We start from the raw sequence: 20,170 nt of genomic DNA on the forward strand, positions 1-20,170 counted from the left end.
CTCAGTTGGTTGGGCGTCTGCCTTCGGCTCAGGTCATGATCCCAGGGTCCTGGGGTCGAGCCCCGCATCAGGTTTCCTGCTCAGCGGGGAGCCTGCTTCTCCCTCTCTGCTGCTCCCCCTGCTTGTACACACTCTCTGTCAAAAATAAAATCTTTAAAAAAAAATTACTAAAAATCACCGATAGAAAACAAAAGATTGGTTATCTTTTAAATGTGTTAAAGGTGGCAATTTTCTACGTTTCACCATCATAGTTTCTTGTTAAAATGGTTGAAAACTAAGATGCCAATAATTTACTAAAGTGAAGTGCTTCTTTTTATGAATGCAAATAAATCCAAAGCCTGACAACCCCTCCTCCCCCCAGATACACAAGCAAACAAACCAAATCCAAAACCACCCCCAGGAAGGGACCCCACAAGACCCCTTCACCACACTCCCCAGGCCAAGCCCTTCACTGAGAATGACACGGGAGCGGTGTTCACCTGCCCGCAGCCCCGGCCTCGGCACTGACTAGTGACTTCCCAAAAAGACTTCTCTCTGGGCTAACTGGGCCAAATATCTTTACTAAGACTGTATCAAAATCCTGATGTAGTTTATAAGAAATTCCCAGAGTCCCACTGGCAGTTTCATAGCAAAGTCATCTAACAATTCTCTGTCAGCTAAGAACACTTCTCCGTCCCACCTGGTTTTTTGTTTTTAACCCCTAAGTTTAATATACAGCTTTAAAGAAGGACTGCAAACACTTTACTCAGCCTTACTAATAACATTCCTACCCAGACAGGAACCTGAAGGAGTCTTAGGGGATACCCCGGCCTGAGACTCCACATCAGGGTTTTATCACAATATAAGCCAGTGTGATGTTCACCTTCATTCCCACTGCTCTGAGACAGAAATATGTGGGGATAAAGACAAATGCATCCTTTTAACTGAAGGATTATACAAACGTGAAGAACTCTCGTAATCAACACAGTGTTTGGTGTATTGCCAAAGGGTTTGAGAGTTCCAGTACTAAAGAGATCCTGTTGCCAGTAAAAACAGACACCAAGATTTCTGGAACAGATAAGTACAGAATGCTCTTCCTCCTCTTTTCAGGCAAAAAGACTAATGTTAACCACTGAATATTCTGGGATATCACGAAGCTTCGCCCTTTTTCTGAAATTATTCTTAGATGAAATTAAGTATGCATCTGGTGGTAGTACTATAAAAACAGACCTTTCACTATTTCCTTTAGGGTAACAAGATCACCCAGGATTAAACCAAAGCAGATCATTGTCATCAGGACAGTCTCTACTTACCCACTGTTTCATTTAATACAAAACAGAATCTATTAATATTCTTTATTCCATATGGAAAAGTACAGTAGTTGTGCAGAAACAAAACTACATAACAAAAGAGTAAGACTTCCACAAATATTAAAGAAAACAATGAACAATAAATAAGCCATAGTACTTATAGCAGAACTCATGGAAAGCCTATAAAAATGATAAAGCCGTAAGAAGTACGCTTACACACTCAGGAACAAATGTTGAAGAATGACACCAGAAGACTTCCTATTTGTACAAAACCATAATGATGCTCACAAGAACTTCAAGACAACTATTCATTTTTAAAACATTCTGTAAATATAGAACTTCCTTCTCCCCAATTCTAGAAAATAAATTTCACATCCCAACATATAAAACAACTATACTCCCACCTCTTTCAAATTAGCATTTTCACAATCTCCAATAGCACACCATTTTCATATAAAAATACCTTTAAACCAAGGTTCATTGCTGTACCTTATCTTTACAAATGAATAATACATCAGTTTGGACTTAAGTAGCACCTCAAAGGTGTTCATATAAATGAGATAAAGTGCTGTTACTGGTATACTGTTAACATGCCATAATAATACATCGTTCAGTGCAATAACCAGCATGAAGGAAGCTTACAAAGAACATGCAAATATATGAGGTTTTTTTTTTATGATTAACTACTTGAAATAGTTATATTTACAACTTGGCTATTTAATATGTACAACATGTGACTATAAGTCATGATTGTATAATGAAACAAAAGCAACAACCAACCATACCTTAACTATCCAAATTCAATAGTGTCCTTAAAGGACCTTGGAACGCCTCTTCCAGGAGAGCCCTATCATTGTTAAAAGCAGTTTGGGAACCGGTTGAGAGCTAATTTATGTATCGTAAAGAGTGCTGTATTCTTAGTATTTTAGCCTAAATCCAACTTTAGCCTAAAACCACCAATTGTGATTCCAAATGGCTTATACTGTTTCCAAACGTTAAAAACACCTTGAAGTGGAAATACAGTTCCAAAAAAGGTGCTATAAAAATATTTTTAATGAGAACCATAACATGGAACTAAATGTTTAATCCTCTTAAGGGAACTACTACGCAGGGAACAGTACTCGAATGTTCTCATATTTTGCTGAAAAAAATCAGCTGTGTAACATTTATAGTCACACTTATGTTCAGCTAGAAACTTTTATTATATATTTATATATAAAAATTGGGATTTGACTCAATGGAACTGAAACCTGAAAATTCCACCTTTCCCAGAATACACCATCTGGATATTATGCCATGAGTTAGATCTATCACTAGACATTTACATTCTCTAAGAAATATTATGATTTTATCACATAGCAAAGGCTAGGAGAAAAGTGATAAAAAACCAAACAATTTCATAAGAGAAGAGCATGAGTTAATGTCTTCTGGGCGGTCTTAAATGTTTAACTGAACAGGCTTAACTAATTATAGTTTTTAATTCTGGTTAGCATTTTTATTTATGGTGACTCCTAGCTATTTATCAAAGAAATTTTATCCCACGTTTTAAATGTATCAAGGGTATCTGAATCACCCCCAAGGAAAAAAGAAAAAAAATACATGGCTAACAGGTAATTTGTCTCATGAAAAACCTTTTAATTACCACCAGAAGCCAGCACACTGTTTTCCCAATCCCACATGCGGTTCTCTCTTAAGGCTCACACATTTGACTCTATGAATGACCGCTTCGGTTTTGCTGAAGGAAGGTGACTCCTGTGGGCTTCGCTGCTGACGTGAGGCCCCTGTTTAGAGATACTTTCCTGATACAGATGAGAAACGGTCTTAGTGATCCTGTTATCCTGACAGTGGACTGGAATCTGGCATTTCTTCTCTTCGAGCTCCTTCCCCTGTGCCCCACTGTGGACACTCCCCGCCAGGGTAGGAACAGAGCAGGTTTTGGCCTGGCTAGGATGCCCTCCTGCTTGTTTGAGAGGGGGCTTCTCCGAGTTCAAGGGCTGCAGGCCAGCTGCAGAGGACGCGTTTGTCAGGAGCCCCTCCTGCATCTGACAGTGCCAGGTACGGCTTGGAGGGTTGTTCTGCTGCTGGAACCTGGCAGTCTTATCCATGATGCCCATGAACGGAGTACTGCGCGGCCTGTGCTCAGCTGTCCCGCTCGGAACTGGGTTAACGACCTTGTCTTTGATGCGAACATCCGGTCCCTGGACCTTGAAGCCATCTGAAAAACTGCTGCTGGAAGTCAAACTACTGGTTGAGCTTGACATCTTGATGCTGCCAGACGGAGAACCAGAAGAACCCGAGCTGGCGAGGGAAGCTGGATGTCGCACGTCGCTGCAGCTCGCTGGCCCGCCCTGGTTTAAAGGAGCGACATCCACAGCGATGGGGGCATGAGACAGAAGCCTCTCTGCGGTTTTTACCTTGCTTGGTAAGGGACAGGCAGCGCCACCGTCGCTGTGCTGCAGCTGGACGCTGTGGCCGGGGCCCAGCCGCTCTGCGAAATGGCCAGAACCGGCTCCCACAATCAAAGTACCCGTTCCCTCCAAACGCTGGTTTCTGCCCCCGGCGGGCGGAGGCCTCGGGGGAGGAGTCTGGGCAGAGACCTGCGTTTTCGTGCAGCCGCCTCGCGCGCCTGGCTGCGCGGGCCCCAGATGTTGGCTGGTCTTCACGATCTGCGCCTGCCGGGTGGGTTGCAGCACCAGCCCCGGCGGAGCCACAGCCTCCCTCAGGGCCTTACCAACCCCCGGCCTGTTCTGCGGGGACACCGGCCCGACCGTGGACTGTAAGCCTTCCTGAAGGTTTCGGATGTACGGAGAGGGGACGCATGAGGACGGCTGAGGCCTGGGCGTCGGGGAAATGGACTCCTCCTGCGAGGAAGTGTCTTCTTCGTCGGCTTCCTCAAGATGGAAGCGGTCGTTCAAGCCGGCGGTCGGGGCGTCCTCCTCGTTATCCGAGTCGTTGGGCGCGGCTGGCGGTGGGCACTGCTGTTTTTGCTGTTGGCTCCTCTGCAGTTGCTTGCATTCCTCCTCCACACGGGCCAGGAGCCTCCTGATTTCCTGATTGGTGGGACAGAGCTTCACAGCTTCCCGCAGGTCAGCCCGGGCCGCCGCAAACTGCCTTTATGTCAGAACAGAAGGCGAGTTACAAGCCGTGTAGGAACGCGCTCGGAACGTGGCTGTGCATGAGAGAGCTCTGCTAGCCAGAGCGGGAAGGCAGCCGAGGGCGTTTGCAACACCGACGGGGGTGGGCAGGGCCCGGTCCGCACTGGCTTAGAGCTCCTCGGCGGCGGGGGAGCGAATCCCGGCCCACACCTGCGCCGCCATGCCAGGGCCCCTCTGTGTCCGCAAACCCCACCGGGCGGGGAGAGGAAACAGGCATAAGGCAGTGGGTGTCGGAATCCTCCTTCGCCACCGCCTCTCACTGTGTCCATCTCTAACCCCAAAGTCTTCCAGGCCTCTCCTCCCTTCCCCCCACCTGCCTGCTCTCGTGTCTCTAGCTGGTAGCTTCCCTGCGAGCACAGACTGATCGAGGCATTCTGTGTGGCAGCGAGTGGCAGCTGGGGCGCTGGGCAGGAACAGTTACCGGGATGTCAGGAGAAAACAAAAGTCTAGCCATTGCTAAGAATACCCACTGCTGTGCCCCCTGGAAGCTAGGGATGAGAGGCATTTGAGTAATGCCTGTGAGTCAGCAACCCCCAAAGTCAACCAGCAGCTGTGATACCGCAGAGACCCAAGAAGGCTTCTCTAGTCACAGACCGACCCCCAGACAGTACCTGCTATTTCTCTTCGCTCTTGCCCTGGCATAAAAGGCTTCATAGGACTTTGGCTTCAATTCGAGAGCCTTGGAAGCAAATTCTTCTGCCATGCCAAAGTCCTAGTGTCAACATTTAAAGACATGAGTCAAGAGAAGCACTGAGACAGGACTACAGGCAGCTTTTTAGTAGGAGTTTTGCTCTACAGGTTGGCAGGGAATTGGGACAGCTGGGGAGGTAAAGGACAAGGGAAGTTTTATTTCTCTTGTTTTAAAGTAGGGAGACAGTTAAAGCTTATTAATATCTTAAGAGAAGAATTCAGTAGAGAAACAAAAATTGGTGATTCCGGATGGAGAGAAGAGCAGCAGAAGCAGTGCACTAGCAGGCAAGAGCAGATGGAAGCTGTGCCGCTGGGGGTGGGGGGGTGGGGTGGCCTCAGGGAGGGGCAGAGACACCGCCCACTGGAACAGCTAGGCGCCCCCAATGTGGGGCGGGGGGGGAGGGTACAGAAGCGAGCAGGTCAATGGATTTGGTAGTGAGAAGATGAAGTTTAAAAACAAAAAAAGGAGAAAAATACTGAAACAAGTCTATGAGTTACTAGTTACAAATTAACTAAGAAGTAACTCCTACCAATTAACAAGTGAACCAGTTACTGGTATACCCTCTGGGCAAACACAATAACCACTAGGCAGACTGGAACACATCCGTGTTCAACTCAATGGTACCCTTTCCTTCTGCGTCTGGGAAGAGCTGCCCATGACAACGTTGGCAGCACCCAATCGGGAAGGGACGGAGTGGCAGTCTGCTCACCTCTCACTCCTGAGGCAGAGGACAGTGCCCTCCAATGCGCTGTCTCAGCACCTGGAGAGCCGGGGCGGGACAGTGACCACATGATGACCACCCAAGAGAAGCAGCTCCCCACACGCCAAGTTCAGAGATGGGCGAACAAAGCACACAGGAGACCCCCTGACTTGGTCTGTGCAGGGCTGGCCTTCAGCACGAGCCAACACTCTACTACTAAAAGAGTAGAACAAGGCCCCACAGCTTACATTTGTTTTTCTTCGGCAGCGAGACAAATTGAGATAGAGAGAAACTCTTAGTTCATTGAATGGCCTCATGTCCTCTCCGAATCCTTCTCGGGGAAACTTCCTTAAGGCGTACTGGTACCTCTGGGCTGCCTCTTTCATCTTCCCTTTCTAGGAATCAAAAAGCACAGAAATTGATCCTTTTCCAGATGCTCCAAGATGAATAGGCTCCCACAACCTGAAGACCCTGGCAAGGTTCTCCCTGCACCACCGAAACTATCAGAGCACACGGGAGGGTCCGGCTGGCATGAACACACCGCCCTGTTGTCCTCAGCTTCTGCAGCCTCCGGCTCCGCGCAGTAAGAAAGAAACTGGTTTTCCTTTTCTTTTTTTTTTTTTAATTTTTTATTGTTATGTTAATCACCATACATTACATCATTAGTTTCTGATGTAGTGTTCCATGATTCATTGTTTGCGTATAACACCCAGTGCTCCATGCAGAACGTGCTCTCCTTAATACCCATCACCAGGCTAACCCATCCCCCCAACCCCCTCCCCCCTAGAACCCTCAGTTTGTTTCTCAGAGTCCATAGTCTCTCATGGTTCGTCTCCCCCCTCCGACTTACTCCCCTTCATTCTTCCCCTCCTGCTATCTTCTTTTTTTTTTCTTAACATATATTGCATTATTTGAAGAAACTGGTTTTCTAGGAAGCGGTCTGTACACTGCCAAATTGATAACTATCAATCTTAATACATCAGATTATCCTCTCTGTTATATTTTTATTATTATTACTGAGAGAGAGAGAGAGCATGCACACACACGGGGTGGGGGGGGGGGGGAGAGAACCTTAAGCAGGCTCCACGCCCAGCTCAATGTGGGTCAATCTCAAGAGCCTGAGATCATGACCTGAGCCGAAATCAAGAGTCGGACAGTTACCCGACTGAGTCACCCCAGTGCCCCTCTGTTACATATTTTTGAAAACCATCTCGGGGCGCCTGGGTGGCTCAGTTGGTTAAGCGACTGCCTTCGGCTCAGGTCATGATCCTGGAGTCACGGGATCGAGGCCCGCATCGGGCTCCCTGCTCAGCGGGGAGTCTGCTTCTCCCTCTGACCCTCTTCCCTCTCGTGCTCTCTGTCTCTCATTCTCTCTCTCTCAAATAAATAAATAAAATCTTAAAAAAAAAAAAAAAAAAAAAAAAAAAAGAAAACCATCTCAGAAATGATCCCTCATCCACAGATGTTTTAATGCTAAGTGTAACAGAAATCAGATTGAAGAAATGATGTGGTTCTTAAGGCAAGTACAGTCTTGTAGAGGTGAAGCCTAGAGCTTGCTGTAGAATCATAATTTTTCTTTGAAGAGGAACTAAAGTATGGGCTTTAAAAATTGAACAGCGCTGCACATTATTTTCAAGGCTAAAGAAATCCATTTGCTCAGTCGGTTTCATGGCACAGCAGGTATGAAGTCTGTTGAAAATGGCTTGATATTTCTAACATAATTGCCTACCAAAATTCATATTAAAACCACTTCAAAGCCGCAACAACACGCACTCTGAACTCCATTTCAAAAGGATTCCGAGCCAGGAACCCTGCTGGGTCGTGCTAGATGCCTACTTATTTGTCGTTATTAAAAAAGGAAAAGGGAAAAACTAAATGTAGCCCGTGCAGCAGCCTCATGATAAAAGGATTAAAATGGTCATAATGCAGTTTTTTTGTTTGTTTCCAAAACATTTAATTCTGTCTAATCACAGACCTGGAAAGAGCAGCGATCCACATAAATGGCCTAAAGCATCTATCCAAGCCAGGGGTGGGCCAAGTACAGCTTCCGGGCCAAATCTAGCCTGCCACCCATTTTTACAAATACAGTCTGCCTGGGACACGGCCGCGCCCATTCACTCATGTGTCACCTGTGGCTGCTTTTGGGCCACAGCAGAGAAGCTGGGGAGCCGTAACAGAGACCACATGGCAAAGCCTAACATATTTACCGTCTGGCCCTTTACAGGAGAAGTCTGCTGACCTCCAGTCTAAGCTGAGGTCTTATTTTGGAAATTTTACTTTGAATTTTATTTAAAATTTTTACCTTTTGCTAGTCTTTACATTTCCATTTCTAAGGGACAACGGGGGAAAAATTGAATCAGTCTCCTGAGTAACAGAGTATTCTATACATACTCCTTGACTATCTTAAGTAAAAATATCTCTAGAAACCGTTTCAAGTTGCAAAAGCTTATGGATATTAAAACTAAGATAATAAAGTCTTAGGAGACTTAATGATCCTCTTCTTCTGAAATGTCCCCGGAGTGTCCCTTTCCCGCGTGTGTCACAACACGGTGTACTAAGGAATCTCCTGCCTGAAGCGCCTCTGCCTTCACGCCAAGGCTTCAGGCCCTAAGTCACAGCCACGAGGACTCCTTCTGGCATAATGGTTCTCAAAAACGGAGGCGGGCCTTCTGCCTCTAAGGCCCTGCTGTTAGGGCACACCAGCCTGGCCCCGGGGCCCCGCAGCGTCTCCCAGCCCAGCCGCCGGTGTGCTGCGTGCTGGCACAGTCCCGTCCACGCCAGGCTGGGAGGCTGCTAGCAGGCTGTCACATCCTAGAAAAGGGCGATAGCACTTACTTTGTACATCATGTTTCCTTCCTCCATCAATTTCTGTAAAAGTATAATCAAAATATCAGGTTTGGAAGTAGCCATCGCCCAGGCAGCATTTCCTGCAAAACAAAGACAGCATTCAGTGGCACGTCAGTGCTCAAGGAGGAAAGGAGGTCATGGCTTCTGGGGCTGTGCCGCAGTGAAGGTCACAAGCAGCAGCACGGCGTGTCCGGCAGCTTCCAAACAACGGGAGAATGAAAGGGACACGGGCTGGCCCCCGGGGAGCGGGTCTTCCTTTGAATCAGCCTCATGCTGAGTGAAGCACCTGGGAGGGAGGCTGTCCCAGGTGCACCTGTTACTCGGATGAAAACAGAGTGCTGGAAAACCAAGGCATCACAGCGGCCGTGCCCAACCACCCCCCACCCCGTTCCAGTGGGAAATTTGGGCAAAATCAGTTAAACACAGCTTCCAAATAATCTCCTTCGCTTCCTGCACGGCGCACGTCGGCTAGCGAGTGAAGGCCTGCGTTCTCAGCAGCCTTGGCACTGCGCCCGCCCAGGCAGGCCGGCTGTGGCCCCGCCGCCCTCTCCCCAGGCCCGCGGCCCCGCAGCCCCCAGCCCTACTCCTGAGCACGTGCAGGGGAGGCAGCTTACGGAAGAGCAGGGTCAGGAGCCACGCCACTCAGCCTCAAGCACGGACTCTGCCAAGCACTACGACCTGAGGGAAGCTTTTTGCCCCTGCTGGGCCTTGGTTTCCTCCTCTGCAACACGATGGGGTTATCACTACCTACTTCGAGGGTAGGTGAGGATGAAAGAAGCTAAAACTAGAAACTGCTTAGAATAATTCCCGAGACGGCGAACTGCTTAATAACATCAGCTGACCTTCTCATCTTCGCCAGAGCCCCCTCCTCACGGCCGCCGCTGGTCAAAAGTCTGGCAGACTAAACTACGAGAACCCTATTCCGGCTGCCCCGCACCCAAACATTCTGAGTGGCGGGGCACGTTCCAGCCAGCCACACGGAAGGGGCTCTCCCTACTGACCCCTTAGTCCCATCAGTGTCCTCAGGTGACCCCCCACCCTGTTTCCCGTTTCCTGTGACCTTTCCTTCACAGAAGGTGCTGGGGCTTACCCGACCGACGAGGACGACTCCAGAACAGCGGCTCTCAAACACAGCTGCTCAGCACAGCCACCTGTGAGCTTTCTTTACCATGATGCCCGGCCTCCCCCGCCCCCCAGAGGTGAATGGAACGGCTCCCCACCGTGGCTCCTGGGCATCCCTAACGCCCTCAATTCTAGACTGTTCTTCAACACTGGTTGCTGCTCTCCACCCACACGGCAGTGATAACGTTATGAGCTACTGAAGCATTTTGGATAACTGTGATTAAATGAGCCTTACAGAGGAAGGAAAAAAAGTCTCTAAGCACCTGACATCTTACTTCTTAATCTGGGAGCAGGTAAATCTTTATGGTCCCTGACATACTCTAGAATCTGAAGCTCCCCTCCCTCCCCAGCTGCTGAAACGAGGTGTTTACTGACCTAATTTGGCTCCTTTTCTCAGCAGTGTAACCACTACGGATGTGTTTCGACAACCAATGGCTCTGTCCAAGGGGCGCATGCCACTGTGGTCCACGTGCTCAATCACGGCTCCCTTGTCAACCAGATACAGCACCTGCGGCGGGAAAGACAGAGCCTTGAGGGGTGGTTGGTGGCAAGAGCGCCGCACCCCACCCACCCCTGCCTCCTGGGGAGCAGATGGCAGTCTTAGCTTTACTGTGATCTTCCCTACCTCTGGCCATGAAGGATCCTAATGGAAATGAAGCGGATGGGAAACAGAGGAGCTGCCATCCATGGCTAAAACCCAGTCTGCTATCAGCAACGAGGAAGGCGGGTGAACACTCCCAAGGAGGGACACATTACGTGCGTGCACCCATACACCACAGAGGAGTACGTGCACGTCCACTTCCCCAGCCAGAGAGATGGCCACAGTCCTCTTTTCATCTCTGATTTCTTAGGAGGCAGACATCTGCGACAGCTCCAATGTGCTGGCAGCCTACAGCAATGGGTACCTCAGAAACACTCAGATCCACACTGCCCAGGGACAGCAAGCTGGAGAAGCTTGAGATCAGATAAACCCAATTACAAGTCACTGTAAGGCTTAGGAAAGAGACTCAAATATTGGGAATGTAAAGGCTCAAGGTTTGAGACCATGGTACCTAGATGGATGTGGCATGACAGCAGTCACTTGGACATGAAGAGAACACAGAGAAAAAAACACTTTGGCTACTCAAATTGTTCTACTCACTAGAAGTCTGTAGCCAGCTTAGATTTTCATGCAAATCTGATAGTCCACCAGCTGCTCAAAATGACACTGGATTGATTTCCATAATATATAAAGAGCTTCTACAACTCAACAACAAAAAACCCAAATAACCCAATTTTAAAACAGGCAAAGGACGTGAATAGACACTTCTCTAAAGAGGATATACAAATGGCCACCGAGCATATGAGAAGATGCTCAACGTCACTAATCATTGGGAAATGCAAATGAAAACCACAAGATATCACCTCATACCATTAGGACGGCTGCTAGTAAAAGAAAAGAAAGAGAACAGCAAATTGTAAGTGTTGGAGAGGGTGTGAAGAAACAGGAGCCCTCGTGCACTGTGGATGGGAATGTAAACTGGTGTGATCACTCTAGACACAGTATGGAATTTCCTCAAAAAATTAAAAACAGAACTATCACTGGATCCAGCCATCCCACTTGTGGGGGTATATATCCCAAAGGACACAGATAGACCTGGAAGAGCTTACAGGATCTTGAAGAGATACTTGCATGCAGCCAAGAGCTGGAAGTAACCCAAGTGTTCATGGACAGATGAACTGACTAACACAATGTGGCAGAGCCACATGATGGAATGTTATTCAGCCTTAAAAAGGAAGGAAATCCTGTTACAGGTTACAACATGGATGAACCCTGAAGACATGATGCTTAGTGAAAGAAGCCAGTCACTAAAGGACTACTATTCTAGGACTCCACGTAGATGAGGTACTAGAGTAGTCAATTCACAAAGACAAAAGCAGAATGGTGGCTGCCCAGGGCTCCAGGAGGAGAGAACCAAGGCCCTGCTGAGTGGGTACAGAGTTTCAGGGTTACGGGATAAAGTGTGGATGGTAGCTGTACAGTCATGTGAAGTGTACGTAACACTACTGAACTCTTCGCTCAGAAATGGTTAAGATGGTAAACTTTATGTTGTGGGTTTTTAAATCACAATTAAAAAAAAATTACACTAGAATGCTAAGCTCCTTCACGCTTCCCTAATATACTGATGAACTAGGATTTGGTAAGGTGACATAAGCTGAAACATAAAAGTATGGATATGGGAAGTTTAGTTACACAGCTGTTTTTGAAAATCGACATTAAGTACAGTTTACACCGCCCAGGAAATCGAGACCATTGAACGCCAACATCACTGCCTCCTAAAAGCATCAAGGCAAGACGTGCAGAGCAAGGACAGCTTCTGTTCCAAGCTCCTTTGCTTCCAGCAACCCAGGATCTGTCTCTCTGGCTAATCTGCACATGAGACATAATTATTTCTTCAAAAGTGGTAACTCTCAAGGAGCCAAACATTCCTTTAACACCTGCTCAGTGCCTGGCATGCGGAACCTGACAAAGACATGGTTTCTGCCCTGAAAGACATTTTGCAGTTCTTAGCTTATTACTGTTTTGTCCTTTCTTATCTCTGTTAGACTTAGGCATCTGGCAAAGAGATTAAAAGATAATGCCCTAAGGATTTTATATTATTTCTAGACAATGGCACACCCATTTAAAAACAAACCAGATAATTATCTGATTAGTAATTTCTCATATACATAAAGCGATTTGGAAATGCTCTGTACAGGAATTCTATTTATATGGGTTACTAAGAAGAAAATAAAACTACATATGCATGTTTGTATACATATTCAATTATGCGTCTGCCGAAGACGCAGCTTGTAATTGTGTATTTTGAAGGTTTTAAGAGTCTATTAAAATCTCTACTCAAGTTCTGGAACAGACTGCATGTCACAGAATAAAAGTGAAAGCTACCCCACAGCATGCCCGTACACGCTGACCACACGCAGACATGGCCTCCCACACACTCCGGGAATGGTTCGACTCTGGGAACGGGTTTCTCCGCGGCGTGGGCCCAGGTGCAGGTGGACAGCACGACCACCTGTGGGTACGTACGGTCTCTGCGTCACCGTAGAAGGCGGCCAGGTCCAAGGGAGTGCGGCCGTTCTTGTCCGTCTGGTCTATCTCAGCTCCTTCCTCAACCAGAAATTGGACCACTGCTCTGTGACCTTTCAGACAAGCCCAGCTTAACGCCGACAGACCCTCTTTGTCCAGAGAAGAAAGGGCAGCACCTGCAAGAACAGCGCAAAGAACATGAACTCAGTAAGACAGAGCCCAGAAGCAAACGGATTCATAGCCGCAAACACCTGTGCTGACGGCGCAGCAATCAAGCCTCTGACATCTGAAGCTGGCAAACTGATCACCGCAGTTGAAGCTGAGTAATGGGTACAGTACTACATGCACTGCCCATTCTTTCTACTTATGTGTAAATCAGAAAATGCCCGTAACAAAAAGACTTCTCAAACTTGAATCAGAAAGTACTGTCAGCGGGTCTGCCAAAGCTCTTTGCTTTGTCCTTCTGAAAGAAACCTCCGCGGGGGCTCCCATGCCGCTACCTTTGGAAAGGAGAAATTCCACGGTGCTCAAGTGTCCTTCACAAGCGGCCACCATGAGGGGCGTCCGGCCCTGCTTGTCACTTAGGCTCACATCACAGCCGCGGTCCAAAAGCAATCTAACAATCTGAAAGAAACACTTGGAATTACAATCTCCCTGCTCCATTTCAGATCTTGTGCTCTCTACCCAGGCAGATTTTTCTACACTTAAAAGTAGCAAAGGATTCTCTTCTTCAAATGCCTAAGTTGTGTGATTTGTAGGGCCTGTGAAATCTTTCCATTGGATTCCTTTGAACAGAATCTTCTTGCAAATATATACTTTTTTTTTTTGACGCCCAATTCATTACTATACCTATAAAACATGCATGGGGCGCCTGGGTGGCTTAGTCGGTTAAGCATCTGCCCTCGACTCGGGTCATGATCCCAGGGTCCTGGGATCGAGTCCCACATCAGTCTCCCTGCTCAGCAGGAAGCCTGCTTCTCCCTCTCCCACTCCCCCTGCTTGTGTTCCCTCTCTCGCTGTGTCTCTCTGTCAAATAAATAAATCTTTTAAAAAATAAAAAATAAAAAAATAAAATAAAACATGCACAAATAAGGCATAAACAGTAACGTGGAGAAGGGGAGATACCAATCGCAATCAGGCAATGACCAAACAGCCACAACAGGGCAAATGGGAGAACTAAAGAGGGGGGCAAAGGTCATGGGTCCCGTGGTGCGGCTACAGCTACACTCTGGTAGGAGGACACAGACTGCAGGAAAGCGTTCACCCACCACACCCCCAAGCAATCTGCTTTTCTAAGCCTCGGGGGCTTAGTGGATGGTTTGACCTTCACAGCAGGCAATTTTTAGCAAAGCTTCCTGGAAGAGATTCCCAGCCTCAGAACCGTGCCTTCAACTGGTGCATGGTGATAAGGCTGGGGAAAAAAACCAAAAAACCAGAGAGGCTTCTCTTACAACTACCATCCCAGTGGGAGGGCCTTTATATAGGGGGTGGGCCAGAGTCCCCCCTCTGGCCTGGTATTTGTTATATGGCCACAACAACAAAAGGTGGCATATTCCCGATGCTTCCCTGTTCCTGATACTCTGACATGTTCTTTCCAAACCTCCCCACGATTTAGGAAGACTGAGACCCGGAGAGAGAGGATGAGTTAGGGCAGCACAGAGTTGTGAGGGTAACAGGGAGCAGGGGGTACAAGTCCAGCTCTTGGGGAAATGGAACTGAAAGGCCAAAATCTTGGTGGGGAGCACTTGCAGTTCCTAACAATGGGACTAGCAAGAAGGAGTGACACGATTCCATGATGTAAACTTGGATCTAGAAAATTCTTCCTATAATGGACATGGTAGGATCCATTTGTTTGTTTGCAGCTTGTGTGTAACCTGATGCCGGGCATGGGGTTGGTCCATGGCCGCTGCTTCCAAAATGAATAAATGACCGAACTGCTGTTCTCAAGGATCCGCTGCTCCCTTGAATTAAGGCAACAACAGGTCACTCCTAGTAAAAGAAACCAGCCTGATGGGGCAACTGAGTGGCACAGTCGGTTAAGCATCCGACTCTTGGTTTTGGTTCAGGTCATGATCTCGGGGTCCTGGGATCGAGCCCCACATCGAGCTCTGCGCTCAGCAGCAGGGAGTCTGCTTGAGAGTCTCTCTCCTTCTCCCTCTGCCCCTCATGCTTGTGTTCTCTCTCTCTCTCTAACAAATAAGTAAATCTTTAAAAAAAAAAAAAAAAAAAAGAAAGAAAGAAAGAAATTAAAGAAACCAGCCTAAATCACAGTGCTGGACCAGAGAGAAAATGTGTCCTTTTCTAAAGAGCACAACAGAACCACTCGTCTTCCAAGTGTGTTGGACGAATGGGTGACACCATCACGATAACAGCTGTGTCACAGCAAGTCTTCTGTTATGGTGACAGGGTGCACCCACTCCCCATTCCCTCGCTGGGTGAAAGGAAGCAGCTGTGGGTCTCCCCCGCCCCAGGCTAGCTCCTGGTTACCAGCCTACAATGGTGGACTGTGCTTGCCTGTCAAACGTTTGTGGTTATTGAGGAGAACTGACAGCACAAGCAGAAGCCAAGTATGTGAAAAAGACAGGGCTCAGCAGAGCTGCACGTGGCCCCAGGGGAGAGACGGGCCACAGTGAACTCTATCCCACCCGTGGCTTCTGCAGCCTTCACGGGCCCACCAGGTACCTGCCAATGCCCCTGGCGTGCTGCACAAAACAAAGGTGGGACCCCTCTCCTGTTAGTCCGAGACACCGCAGCTCCGTGCTCCAGCAGCAGCTCGCAGACCTCCAGCTTGCCTCTTCCGGCAGCGGCAGTCAGGGCTACAGGAGGGTCACAGAGGAGGGGGAGTCTGTTAGTGTGCAGGGGTAAAGCGGCCACAAGGTCTCACATCATCCTCCCACCGACAGGAACGCGGCTCTGCATCCTTCCCCGCCCCCCCGAACCCGGCTGGGCTCTGTGACAGTTTTGACCAACAGAACATGGAAGAAATGACGACATGCCAGTGTCTGGGCCAGGTCCTGAGACGGGCAACGTCTCCTTCTCCTCAGAACACTCATTCTTGGAACCCAGCTGACATGGTGGGAGGAAGCCTGAGCAGCCCTGCAGTGACACCCCCAGGGAGAGGAATCCAGGCCTATGGGTGGCTGACAGTCCCAGGAGATGGCCAGCAACAATCCGGCAAGCATGTGCGTGCACTGTCCTGGTAACGGATCCCCAGAGTCTAGCCACACCACGTAAAGCAGGCGAGCAGACATGAGCCACCCCTACCAAGCCCAGTCCACACTGTAGGTTCAGGAGCCACTAGATTTTTGTCTTATTGTTTTATTTTGCTTTTTAGGGCTTTTGTTTGTTTTCTCCCCACAGCAAGAGATACCCAGAATATGGTGCGACACACACAGAGATCAGTATTTTATCCAGTTCAGCCTCTTCCCATAAAGGCATAAATTTCAACCAACAAGAACTAGTAATTACTGAGAGAGTCAAGGGCATATCAAACCGCTCCTATCTTTATGGAGCTGAGAATCTCTGTAACCAGCCAAGATGCTGGATGAAGAATGTCAAGAAAGCAAGAAAAGGGGATCAGATTGTAGAGGGTCTTGAGTGCTCAGGAGAACAGCCCAGGGAGAATCTGAGCAGTGAGTGGCCTGCTGGTAGCACTGGTATTCTGGGGAGGTCGGCCAAGGATAAGACAGAAACAGCATGGAAGGAGAGAGAGTACATCGAAAAGGTTCTCACAAGGCCCCCACATCAGTGACTGTGCCCCCTCACCCCCCAGGTCGTGACTGCTGACGGGGCGTGCTAAAAAGAGGGGTTCAGTGAGAAGGGGGTCCTCTGCTACGCCTCGTGAATCACCGTCTAGGGGAGAGGACCGTCGTCAATTCCGGGGACAATCCCAGGCCAGGACGACAAGCTTCAGTGAGGGAAGGAGAGGTGGCGGGGCAGTGAGGCCGCAGGAGGGAGCATCTACAAGAGGAAGGAGAGGCTCTATTCCTGCCGCCGGCCTGGGGCAACTCTGTTTTTAAACACAGCCTCACACGGACGCATTTCCAGCGTCCAGAAGAGGTCAAGTGTTCCTACAAATCAGTAAGACATCTCAGGATGAAAATCAGGAAAACACGGGACTAGGCCCTTTGCAAAAGGTAAAGTCCAAATGCCAATGAACTCATGAGAAGTACCCAGCCTCATGAGCAATCCAACTAATCGAGAACCGGACACACTCTCACACCACTGGTTCAAGACCTACCTATTCCATCACACAGCAGCCCCACTTGGAGACACGTGCCTGGGGACGCCCCCGTAGCGCACTGAGGGATGTCCTCAGAGCAGCCGCAAACTGGAAGCCACCCCATGGCCGTCAGTGGTGGGATGCATCGACAAATGACGGTCCAGTCCACTAGGGGAACACCACATAGCAACGACAAACGATATGCAGCTGAAGGCACACAACGCATTGGCCAGTCTCACCACTTTGTTGCAGTTCAAAGAAACAACACGCAAAAGAACACGGAGGGTGACGTGGTCCTACGGCACGCAGAAACAGAGCTCCACCACAGTGGTGCACCCCCTTCCAGAGGGCGGCCTGGCTCAGCTGTGGACCCCAGGGTCTGAGCCCTGCTCTCCCAGGAACCCACGGGAGTCAAGCCTAGGGGAGCCAAGTGCTCACAAGCCCTGCCTTCCACACGCACATCTCCGCCCTCTGTCCTCCTCAGACCCCGCTCGGGACAGCCAGCCAGCCTGGCCACAGTTCCGAGCCCCAGGAGCCACACACGCCCAAGGATGTGAACCTGACGTCTGGGCCTGCTCTCCCTGTGACAAAGAGCAGTTTCCTCCGAGAAACAAAGACGTCCCCTCGGGCCGTCCCCAGGGACACAGTGCAGAGGGCCAGTGACTTCACCTCTTCACACAGAGGTGCTCCACGCCCGTCCCAGGGACCTCATGCACCGGGGAAGTGAGGAAGGCGGCAGGACTCGTGAGCAAATGTGCCCAGCTGTCCTACCCTCGGGGCCCTGAGGATGTGAAGGTCAGGCTGAGGAAGATGGTGGGGAGAGCAAGCCCTGGCTCTCCTTCCAAATGCGAGTGAGCCCTCACCTCATCCTGGCCCAAGTCCCGGAGGCAGGGAATGCGTCACCAGAGCAGCTTGTCATTGGGCCATCTCAATAATGCTTTCCTGTCATTGGCCAGAGAATTTCTTATGACTACAAAAAGAGCCACATTTAACAACAGCTGCCATCTGCGTTGCTGACTTTCTCAGGATGGAGATGGAGTGGAAGGTACCGCGCGGCGTCGAATGCTGGTGCCATTCCTATGTGTGTTACACAAAGAGGCTCACTGCCACTCATCATACAGCGAAACTTGTAAGTACATTACCAACATATACCAGAAACGGAACAGTATTTAAATCAGTTTTATATACTAACGTACAGCGGTAGGGCTGGGGGTTCCCATATGCAGAATGTTTGAAAACCAGTGGCGGAGGTGATCCTGTCTGCATTACAGTCTAAGCTAGCGGGTCCTGGGTCCGGCGGTGCCAGGCACGCCCGGCACAGTCCGTGCCAGCCGTGACATTAGTGTTAACAACTGCTTAAGAACACGAGCACGTGTTTATGTGCGTCATCTGGAGGGATCGGACATGATCTGGACAGCAAGCCACCCCTGGACCCCCTGCTCCTCTGCAACCCTCCTCCAGGCAGGGGTCTCCTCCTCACCCCTCCTCTGGCCGCAGCAGCCCACAGCAGGAACACAATGAACGAACAAACGAACCCGCACGCACGCCCCAGGCGGGGCCACGGCCAGGGAAGGAGCATACTCAGGGCCCTGGCGCTGGAGGAGGTCCGAAGCAGCTCACTCACAGGCCATTACCTTGTATTTGGTGAACAAGCTCCATCCCTAGTGTAAACGGGGCCTTTTGGTCAGGGTGTCTGGCGCCGCTGCTATTGAATCTTGGCCACAGCGGCATAGCAGACATGACAGCCCGGCACTAGAAACAGGACCGCGTGCTCTACCGAGGAGCCAGAGAAGCCTGAAGCCCGAGCCGTGAGCAGCGGCCAAGAGCGCCACCCTGGGCCTGGCCATAGGCTGGCCTCCCTTCTCTTCCTCTGCAGCCAGACTGCTACGTGTTCGGTGAGCGACCTCCTTCTGAGATGAGAAAGCACCGAGGAGCACAGGCTGAAAGACAGGGTCGGCTGAGTCAGCTCAGGCCTACCATGGCCTGCATTCTGCGCCCACAGTCCCAACGACATGCTCTCGTTTTCCAGTGATGCAGACCAGCAGGACCTGCGTGTCCCTTTCTCTACTCAGAGCGAATAGTTTTGGCCTCATCCCTCAAAACCCCTGAGGCTAGAGTGCACCTCAAGCTACAGCAGCTGCAGACTGAAGGACCCCATCTTCGGAAACAAGGAAGACTGAAGAATAGTCAACCACAGGCTTAAACAAACACCATCAGGCAAGACCCTACTCAGGCATGCTGGCTATGCTGCTAGAAAGGCTGACCTCCGAGCTGACCACAACTCGGAGGAGGGTCAGTGCACTCGGTCTGGCCAGAGAAAGGAAGGGGGGAGGGCAGGAGTGGCGAGCACCCTGGCAGAGGGCCAATGCCTGTCTTCTGGCCAACGAAATTTGGAGACAAAGGCAAAAAAAGACCTGGCACAAAACGGAAACTCTAAAAATCAACGTGAACACATGGCACTTTCTAGGACTCAAATTGGACACAATTTCGTTTACTCGCAAATTCCTTAACAAGATGGCATTTTCTAATTAAGTTCCCACGAAAGCATATATCCTCTGACGATCCTGAATAATTGTACCTCAGCAATACCGTCCTGTCTTCAGAGCATGAGATTTGTCACGGCAGAAGTTCATTTTAAGAAAACCCAATTTACTCTCAATAATATGAACTTACTGAAGACATCTGATATGGTTCTTTGTAAACTGGATCATTTGCAGGAATCTTTGACACACTAAAGTTCCCTGGGCAAAGGTCTGACCTACAAAAACTCCACTGTCAACTTGCCAGAACTCAGTCATTCTGTAAACAGGGCTGTTTATAACATTTTATAGCAGATCTGTCCCTTAAATACACAGGTGCAGGCTCGAGGGTTTGAACAATGAATAATTATCCCCCCTCCCCCCTGCCTCAGATGCTTCTGCCCCTAATTTAGAGACTTTGAGAGAAGGGTGACAGGTCAGTGCACACAGAGGTGGTTCCCACTTCCAGAAAGCGACCTTTTCATACATTCATCACACACTGAGTACCCACACCACCCTCCCAGGCCAGAGGCGGGCACATTTAGCAGAGTCTACACC

At 49.3% G+C, this 20,170-nt stretch overlaps 1 protein-coding gene across 1 annotated transcript in view; it reads right to left on the reverse strand.

The window, feature by feature from the left end:
- Window positions 1–1,376: 1,376 nt before the first annotated feature.
- The window catches only part of TANC1 (tetratricopeptide repeat, ankyrin repeat and coiled-coil containing 1), a 173,324-nt gene continuing 154,530 nt past the window's right edge, over window positions 1,377–20,170 (reverse strand). The window contains exons 19-26 of the mRNA XM_088021685.1: window positions 15,554–15,687; window positions 13,372–13,495; window positions 12,872–13,047; window positions 10,180–10,312; window positions 8,671–8,762; window positions 6,084–6,230; window positions 5,056–5,156; window positions 1,377–4,400 (exon numbers count right to left, since the gene is read on the reverse strand). Coding sequence (XP_087877811.1) covers window positions 2,987–4,400; window positions 5,056–5,156; window positions 6,084–6,230; window positions 8,671–8,762; window positions 10,180–10,312; window positions 12,872–13,047; window positions 13,372–13,495; window positions 15,554–15,687 — 2,321 coding nt within the window. The 3' untranslated portion in view covers window positions 1,377–2,986. The remainder of the gene's footprint in view (window positions 4,401–5,055; window positions 5,157–6,083; window positions 6,231–8,670; window positions 8,763–10,179; window positions 10,313–12,871; window positions 13,048–13,371; window positions 13,496–15,553; window positions 15,688–20,170) is intronic.

The sequence above is a fragment of the Eumetopias jubatus genome, unplaced genomic scaffold, assembly GCF_037043125.1.
Source record: "Eumetopias jubatus isolate StellerSeaLion01/CBP00866 unplaced genomic scaffold, mEumJub1_p1.0 scaffold_3, whole genome shotgun sequence".
Lineage (NCBI taxonomy): Eukaryota > Metazoa > Chordata > Mammalia > Carnivora > Otariidae > Eumetopias > Eumetopias jubatus.